The sequence below is a fragment of the Typha angustifolia genome, chromosome 14 (assembly GCF_048772165.1).
Source record: "Typha angustifolia cultivar Huaian chromosome 14, ASM4877216v1, whole genome shotgun sequence".
NCBI lineage: Eukaryota > Viridiplantae > Streptophyta > Magnoliopsida > Poales > Typhaceae > Typha > Typha angustifolia.
In genome coordinates this window covers 4,182,774-4,192,458 of record NC_133252.1, presented here as the reverse complement: position 1 = coordinate 4,192,458, position 9,685 = coordinate 4,182,774, and the positions used below count along the sequence as shown (strand labels likewise).

The window sequence follows — 9,685 nt, the reverse complement described above, 5'->3', positions numbered from 1 at the left end:
ACATAGTAGAGTAGCTCATGGTTGAAGATGGTGGCTAGGGTTTGGATGCTCGAAATGGTTTTATAGTTAAGACAATCTGACGGCTATAATAAAAGATAAAGACGATAAAAATAATTTGGCTAGACTCAAATTTATTCAATGATAATAATCAATACATGTTCACTTCTATTATAAAAGTAAATATCATAGCAAATTGGATCCACATATGAATTATCTATTTTATTTAAAATTTAAAGTAATAAAATAAAACTAACTAACTCAATTTGATTCGACTTGACTCAACCAACTCGATTAACTTAACCTACGAGGTCGAATAGTAACACTTGTAAATGTAAAGAAAGTTAGCATATATGGAGCCAAACCTTGCTAGTTAATATAACTCATTAACATGTCTTATGTTGTATAAGAGATGATAGAATATGAGTTCATTATTCATACATTATTTGTCGAGTTAATTTTTAGTATGAGATGCATACTACATGAATATGAGTTGAGATTGCACGGGATCATTTTTTTGGCTATTTGTGTACTTTGAATGTTGGGTAAAAATTTATGAATCTTATCACGCCATGTATTTTCTTATAAATTACCATGCTAAAGATAGTATCACTTAATAAACATTAAACTTTTCCACATTTGACACATGATACAGATTGATCGCAATCGTAACGAAAGCTTTTATGACGATTCACCTTATAAGGTGCGAAGCCTCTTTTATTATTATTTTATAATAGCATTGTAAAGGGACATTTTTTTTTCCTTCATTGTATTTTCTCTTCAGCATGTACTCTTTATTCAGAATTTGTTTTTATACTATTAATAAACATGTTGTGGCTTGCGGATTTTTACGTGTTTTTATTTTTTATTTTATGCGGTGATAATTGTATATCGCTAGCTCTTCCAACCTTCACATGGTCTATGTTACACGTGAAAGACAAACAGCAGGATTGGGGCATTTTCTTGAAGCCCATTGTGAGTGATGTAAATGAAATGATCTCATTTTTAGATTTTCTTATTCTTTTTTTTTTTGGTCTGCTTATCAATAGATTTTATTAGTTTCTCTATATAATTGTGATCTATGAGATTCAATAGTTCTCATTTGTTTGATATAGTAATTTTTTTAGTTTATCTATAAAGATTTTATTAGTTTATTTATGTAGTTGTGATACGAGGAGTTTTGTAGATTTTAATGAGAGTTAAATATATTTTAACCTCGTGTACTTATGTCTAAAATCACTTCATTCATATACTTTAAAAAGTCTCAAATTAATCCATATACGACTAAAATGAGATCATTAGCTTTTCCATCAAAATTAATTTAGTGCACCCAAAAAAAATTTAAAATTAGATGGTAGGCTGAATTTCTTCTTTTTTTATTTTTTTATGAACAAAAATACCCTTCCCATTTTATAAAAGCATTTATATCTTTAAAAATACTCACATGTTTTCTTCTCTTACTTTCTAGATAGTTCTTATTATATGTTAAGTTTTATCAAACCTAGTTTTTATAAAGTTTAATAGTTATATCATATCTAAGAACAAGACAAATATAAGGTTTAAATAAATTCAGATCAAAAACTCATCTATGTTGCCTAATAAACATGATGAGGTATTTTGGTCATTTGAGCATGCTCCATTAACATTGATAGAAAAGCTGACGATTTTAGTTTAGTCGTAAGTACATAGGAGTAAAATAATTTTGGGCACAGATACAGAAAGGTAAAATATATTTAGCCCTTTTTATTTGTTTATTTATGGAATCATGTGTTATTATTCCTAGAATTTGGTGTTAGTATTTGCATATTCTATTGTTAATATTTATGGATAGTCATGCCGGTCAAAACCAACGTCTCCGAATCGACTAGAGTTCAAGTCTTCTTTGATAGGGCTAAATCCTCCTTCGGCCGGTCGATGCACATCCTGGTGACCTGCGTCGGGTTCTCTACCCCACAATCGCCGGCACAGATCTCAAGGACTGAGACTCCACCTTTGCGATCAATACTCGAGAGGGGCTTCCTCTATTGCCAAGAGGGAAAGCGACGGCAAGTGGATGGTGGTAGTGTCATCACTAGTGATGGCTCTGTCCCCCGGTACGAGGCATACATGGCTTCAAAGGCTGCGATGGAAATAATGGAGGCGATGGTGTGGATACCTGTCGAAGGGGCTGAAGGGGACGACGATCACGACAAACTGCGTGGCACCGAGGCAGTGGGGACTGATGGGGAGGCTCAAGAGACATCATGCTAGACGGTGAATGATGAGGGTGCCCGGCCCGAGGCTCAGGACCCGACATCATGCGGCACGGGCCAGCTAGGCTTGACCCCGCCCGTCTGCTACTCTTTGCCCTTCTGCTATGGCTACAGTAAAAATATTTTGGTATTATACTGCACGAGGAATAAGCCTAAAAATAGCTACTCGATTAGCTCAATAGACCCCCGGCCCGTCTGATTATCACCTCTAAGCAGCGGCAGCTACCTATGCTCAGCCCAACATGCTGGCACGTCAAGATGGCACCAAATATATACACATCCCCTATCGCTTGTCTCTATGCTCGTCAAAAGTTGATCAATGGTTGATGTATAGTCCGTGGTCGCAGACTCGTCGCTGCTGAGTAGAAAAAGAGCACGGAAAGCTTAATAATTTCTCCGAAGGACGAAAAAGAAATCCTTCATCTTGGAAACAAAGCATCCTGCTGCGAGGCCCCCAGCCCTGCAATTCTTCCCATTGAACCACCTGGAAGTCTTAGTTCCAATTTCCAAAGCCCCACCCCAAAAAAAGAAAAACTCTTGCAAGAATTGTACGGTCCTCTATTTGGGGATTGATTTGTCATCTAGCTTCACGAGGGTGCCAAGGGAAGTGGAAAAAGATCCAAGAAAACAACAATCCAACCTCCAGGATGAGACATAACTCTGTCTAATTTTAGTAGGATTTGATAGTTTTTATATAAATTTGTTAATGAAAACTTTTTAACATATTATAAATTATCGTTATGTTCTTTTAACATCACTCTTTTAGTTTTGGTAGAAACGGGAATCAATCCCAGAATTCATTTAGAAAATGAAATAGAGTTCAGTAAGAAAAAAAGGAAAAAAAATTAAAGATTAAGAGAAAAACTAAAAGAGATTGAATCAATCTTGCACTTAGCGAAGATAAAATAACTCCAATTATCTCAAAAGGTCTTCAAAGTTACTTCAAGGTCTGTTCTTGTGCATGCCTCTGAAAGAATCGATCCATATTAATTTCACTCGTGGCATTGGGTTTATTGGGTTGAGTCTATTTATCTAGTTGAGTATATTAAAAGTAATAAAAGTATTTTTGTTGGGGCGCATTCGAACATAAGGATCGCGTTTAAACGGGGATGCGAACGCCTGCACACGTTCGTAAAAATAAAGAACGCAAATTGTGCATTTGAATGAAATCTAGCCGTTCAAACGCGGTCGTTCGAACACCCTTATACGTTTGCATCGATAGAAAACGAAAATTCCGTATTCGAACGCGATCGATTCCTTAGGGTGAGTCTCTATAACTATATGGAAGAAATCCTAATTGGAGTTTATCTTAGATAATTGAATTGGCTTTGATATTTATTTCCTTCTCAACTTGTCTCTAGCCATTGCGCCCTCTCCCACTTTCCTTCTTCTACCGCCTAAGTTTTTATCAACTTCTAGCTTCCTCTTCTACAACAACTTCTCCCTCTTTACACCAAGGAGTAAACCTAGCATCTATCTAGTTATTAGAGAGTTAAGATAAGATCTAATTGACCTTTGGCCACTATTTAGTCGATTTAAGATCTAACCATCCAAATCCTGTGATCTTGGATTCGTTGGAAAACTCTCTCTAAGAGCAACAACATATCCAAAATTCAGGAGAATCTTTCTGTTAGATTATTCGCAGATTCCTTCAAAAATTACGAGCTTTATCGAGTCTAGAATCGTTGCGGATCAGATTAAGCCGGTTCATAAAAACCTCCTAACTAAAACTTGTTTTAAAATGAGTTACCACAAGATCAAAATTAAACATGTCCCAAGTTTGTCGGACATTTGCTCTAAAATATCGTGGTTAAATTCAGAACGAATGTTTATAACATATTCCCGACAACTAAAACTTTTTCTCTTGAAGTTTAAGATACAAAATATTTATAATAATTATATGGAAAAGGATTCCCCTTGCCACTATTAAGTTATTTCAAAAAATTTATATAAAGGCAAGACAATCATTTCTTAATCTAACGTTATTTCCAATGGTAATTAGGTAGATTGTAGAATATTATTTTTGAAAGAGCTCAACAATTTTAGTGCATTTATGTTATTTTGAGGATAATAATATCATTTCTTGATAATGTGAAAATTAAGTTTTCATTGCTAACTATATAAAAATTCATTTATTATATATATATATATATATATATATATATATTCTATGTATTTCTTCCTATATTGGATATGCAAAATAATATTTGATTCATTTAAAATATAGAATTTTAAAATCTGTGCCCATTTAATATACATGACTACAATCCTACCACTAACCATGTTGTTATTCTTTAATATTTCTAAATTATTCTACTAATTATGATGATTTATTTAGGAATAAAATGTTTACAAGTGGGCATTTAGCAAATTTATAAAGTAAAGACTACTTCTGGTGACCTAGTACTAGTGTGTGTGTATATATATATATATATATATATATATATATATAATAGTTGGTGAACAAATATATTTTCTAAAGATTGTGTATTTCTTTTATATGATTGTTAGATCTGTAAAACCAATATGTAACTAGAAAAGTGATTCAAGCTCAAGCTCAAGTAGTGTGATACTTGAATATGTTCCCGGCCTTAATTATAACTCCAAACCTAGCAAATAAAATACCTTTGGTTTCCATTATTCTCATAGTTCATTTTTTATATTTTAGGCAACTTTCTAATCAAAATATCACTTTTATGTCATTCTGTCAACTGACACAAAAAGCGTTTTTCTACAAACTAAGTCGGTAATCTTGATAATATCTTATATTAGATTAAATATTAAATTTGACAACTACAATTCTTATTATTATATCAGAGTTTCTGAGTTCGATTCTTTTTATAGTTAAACTGTATCTGTCAATATTCTTATTATAATTCTAAACCCTACAATTATAGTCTATTCTCATGTAGAACATCCTATTAGTTTTATTTATTTTTTATATTTTACCCCCTATTAATAAAAAAAATATCAAATGATCATTTTATGTCAGCATTCTCTTTTTTTTTTTTTTTGCTTTAAAAATAAAAGTAAAATTATCTGAAATAGTCTAAAGTTAATCATACGATGTTCCTGTGATATTTTTTGACAAAAATCTAATTGATAAGCAACACAAGGGCAATTCAGATACTTTCACATAGTTAAAAAAGTTAATATGTTATGAAAAAATAAATAAGATGATCTATGTAAAAATGAACAATAGTTCAAACATTTAGATATCCTAAGAAAAATTACTCTTTTACTATGGTTTCTAAACTATCTACTAAAGTCACTAAGTGATTTATTAAGAAAATTTCAGGTATAGGCTCTTTACATGTATACCCTTAAAATAAATTTATTTAGTTTTATACCCTTCTAAATTTACTCCTCAAATCTTATGTTTTCTGCACAAATACTCTCGATTACTCTCAATAATTAAATAGAAAAAGACAAAAACACTCTTAACTAAGAGAAATGTTTAAATTAGAATAAAAAAACATTTTTATCTTTTACCTAAATTGTCCGAATTTTAGGAGGTAGATAATATAAAAAAAATGAGGATTTTAAAGGATAAATATGCACACATCAAAAAATGTGATTTGAGAGATATATATGTAATTATGAACTTTAGATAAGTCTGTAAGCAAATAAGAAATTTTTTCTAAGAGTCTATATGCAGAAAAAAAAAATGCTAAACAATTTAAATACTTTAGTATAACGAGGGGAATAGAAAATTGGTTAACAACTTTATAAAATCATCATTTTTGCTAATAAGTTTTCATATATTATACTTTTATTTCTACCAATATCTTCTACCTTTTTCATGTGTTTCACTAATAATAGGTGTGATCCGAGCTTGATCAAATCTAATTTTAATCAAGCTTGAATTGAAAATAGTATTTAGCCTAGATTTGTGATCAAACTTAAATTAAAATTATTTTAATTCAAGTCAATTTTGAGCTTGATCAAACTTAATTTAGGCTTAAATTAAATTAAAAAAAAGGCTAATTCAATTATAAAATTATAAACTAATACAAATCTTTGCAAAAAAATATATGATAAGATTAAGTTCAGAACTAATTTCTATAAAGTACTGCTTATATTATTTATATATATAGATATATAGATATTATAATTATATCAAGCCAACTCATAATCAAGCTTAGCTTAAAATTATTTTCAAACATATTTCAAAAATCAAGCTGGTCAAACTAAGATACTTATTTTATAAATAATTATTCTTACATTTACTTGTATTCTAAAATAGACATATAATAATTATTTATGATATAATATAAAGCGAAAGAAAATATATTTTATTTTTATAAAATTAAGATAAATAATATTTAATTTGATATAAAGTAGATTGATGGTATAGATATGAATGATAAATTAGTAACTGTGGTATAATAATTTTGATAAATAGATATAGAATAAAATTATTTAGAATAATATCTAACATCGGATAAATAAATAAATAACATCGGATAAATAAATCCGAGATTTAGAATTCCCAAGTCGACAAGGAAGGCGCTTTCGGGTTCTACCGCGCCTGAAATAGTAGACCACGCGTATAGTGTAAAATGTTGACCAAAGCTGCAGCTTCGGATAAATCCGAACCTCGAGGCTCGGTAACGCATCTAATCCACTATAAATACCAACCTCCACCACTACCAATCATGTAACCTTTCTTCAGATATTTTCTCATCGACCATTTCGATCTCCAAGAGGTAAAATCTAACTCCATAAGATCTCTAATTCGTATCAATATGAATCCAATGGTCGGATCTCTGAAGGCTCGGTTCGATTCTTCCTTGATCTGTTGAGAACGATTTGGTCGATGATCTCTGGCCTGGATTTTGGAGATATTGGGAAATTTTTGAGTCAAATTGGGTTTGATCCGAGGGCAATCGTATAGATCGGCGGTTTTCCTGCTTTGTTGTTTGTCTTGATATGTCTTGATCTTGTGAGATTATAGCGTTGACTTCGAAATCTATGCGCACTTTGATATTTTGGATGATCTGGAGGTTTGACCTGAGTTCTTTTGGTCAGATCTTGAAAAGTCGAAAACTAGTTGGTTTGGATCTGCTTATTTTATTCTTAATTGCGTAATTCGATCGGTTTCTCCGAAGCCCATCGTTCTCGGAATTCAAGTTGTCTTCTTGTTTAGCGTACTTCCGGCATCGAGTACCGTTGATTTCAGTTCTTCATCAAGCCCTTTCCATCTTTGTTCTTTTAAATTTGGTGATCGTCGCCTAGAAGCAAAGAATATATCTGAACCAACTTCTGAAGTAGCGATTGATCGGGAGAGACCTTTAGCAACTTGGTCTATTTGTTAGTTTGATCATTGAACTGGTATCCTTAAACAAAGAAAAACTATGTTGTTGACTGTTATTACACTTGAAATGGAGAAGTTATTATCTATGATCTCCTTTTGTTAGTCATGGATCATAGGTGCCTTTGAAGATATCGTTGTACTTTATTTTGATGTAACTAGTGGTCTTGGGACTTGCCCATTTTATATTTGGGATCTGATTCACCAATATCTTTCATCTTTAGAGCGACTGCATAAAGTTTCACTAATATTTGTTATCAGCAACTGTAGTTATTTTATCTCTCCTTGCATTCTGTTTTACTGGTATTTTATTTAATTTACAGCTTAATCACTTACGGATCATAGAACATTAATGTCTCCTTCTTGTCATCATTGTTAAAAATGGATAAGAGAAAGGTAGTGCAATTGTGATGATTGAACATCATAATTTAGATAAGAGTAAGGAAATTTTGCTAGGTGTACAACACGAGTTATTCATCATACTTGTTCCGGTGAATTCTTAAGTGGAATCTATCTTTGGCTAGTTAGGTTCTTACTGACTTGGTAAATTTCCATGATTATTTTTTTCTGATGAGGAAATGAATTTAATCTAAGATTGTCTTTTTCTTTTCACAGAGACTGTTTTATTGCTTGAAGAATCAATGATTATCATGGCAGTACCATCAGGAGCAGCTGGAAGGTCAACACTGAATCCAAATGCACCTCTCTTCATCCCGGCAGCACTTCAGCAGGTGGAGGATTTCTCCCCACAATGGTGGAAGCTTGTAGAAACAACAGCATGGTTCCGCGATCACTGGTTTCATCAGCACCAGGAGCAAGAAACTTTCGATGGTAATCACAATGATGAGGATCTCGTGGACCTGCTGCCAGACTCTTTTGATCTTGGCATCACGGACGAGTTGTCCATTATGGAGGCAGAGTTTGATGCGGCAGAGTACTCCTATGGCATTGACACTAGGCAAGAAGCAACGGGTGATGCTTTTACAAAGGAGAACTTGAGGCCTGGTATGTCTCAATGTAACAGTTGCTACACCTGAAACTCTTCCTCTATCTAATGCTTGAGTATTAGCTGACTTCATTACTTTCTTACAGGTTTAGGGAGTAATGCAGAGGCAGTTATCAGGAGTCTCAATTTGAAATCTCCTAAGAATGGAGTAACCAGAGCTCCTGTAGAATCACCTGTGTATCGTGAGAAACCAATGCAGTACCTGAGCCCCAAGAGCAGCGTTCGTCGCATCATTCAACAGCCTCGCTGAATACCATCTTTCAACAGCCTCGATGAAGACAGTCAGAGTTTGATGGTGTCGCTGCGGCTGGAAATGTAGATCTCCTGTCTTGCTATGTGAATGTAGTTGTACTTTCTTTGTGTACAGAACTAATGCAGTTCTAGTGTTCAAGTTGTCATGGTGGTTGTTTCAAGCTGTTCCTCAGAACTATGAGAAAAGAACGAAGTAATGTAGAAAATGCTGTACTACGGTCCAAGAAAAAGCAAAATATGCAATGTTAGAAATATTTTACCTTCATCCGAAGTTCTTTCGAGCTGCTTAATGAGAGGATGATGTGTTTCCTAAGAGTTTCTGGACCAATCTAATTAAATATAATTTATGATGTTGCAAAGCTACAAAAAGTTTCAACAACCTCCTATTACTAAGTTTCACTTATTCTAAATATATAATTTGCTCTCCAAACATTGCTCTGGTAGAAATGTCTATGGGGACTGGGTAAGGAAGTTGAATGAATTCAGTAAAAAGAATATGAAACCATACTTGATTAGTCATCTATCCAAACCTGATTCGGATGCTAGAGTAAGGAGTATTCCAAAATAAGTTATATTAAAAGATATATACATGTAAGTGTTCGATTAAAAGGCAGGAAGGACGTAAACCATAATAAGTGCGTAATATGGGGTAAGAAACCGAAACATCCCTTTTCTTTTTTCTTTTCTTTTTCTTTTTCTTTGGCCAAATATTGTAATATTCATCCACTTTTAAGCCCTGTTTTAGATTGAAAGCAAGATTTTACTTCTGCATACAAGACATGCTTATTTGGAGCTACTCTCTTACTTATTTGCCTGCACATAAAAGAGTACGTGTTCATTTGTTCTTGTCGTTTTAGGAAGATA

General features: G+C 32.9%; 2 protein-coding genes across 2 annotated transcripts; both read left to right on the top strand.

Annotated features, from left to right (window-relative positions):
* Positions 1 to 1,830: 1,830 nt before the first annotated feature.
* On the top strand, positions 1,831 to 2,247 carry LOC140775659 (NADPH-dependent aldehyde reductase-like protein, chloroplastic). The gene has a single exon (XM_073119045.1). It carries the CDS (start codon positions 1,831 to 1,833, stop codon positions 2,245 to 2,247), a length of 417 nt encoding a protein of 138 aa, XP_072975146.1.
* A 4,594-nt stretch (positions 2,248 to 6,841) lies between these two features.
* Positions 6,842 to 9,086, top strand: LOC140776309 (protein EARLY RESPONSIVE TO DEHYDRATION 15-like). The gene is made up of 3 exons (XM_073119973.1): positions 6,842 to 6,958; positions 8,179 to 8,568; positions 8,656 to 9,086. Exons 2-3 carry the CDS (start codon positions 8,205 to 8,207, stop codon positions 8,817 to 8,819), a joined length of 528 nt encoding a protein of 175 aa, XP_072976074.1. The 5' UTR covers positions 6,842 to 6,958; positions 8,179 to 8,204; the 3' UTR covers positions 8,820 to 9,086.
* The last annotated feature ends 599 nt before the right edge of the window (positions 9,087 to 9,685 follow it).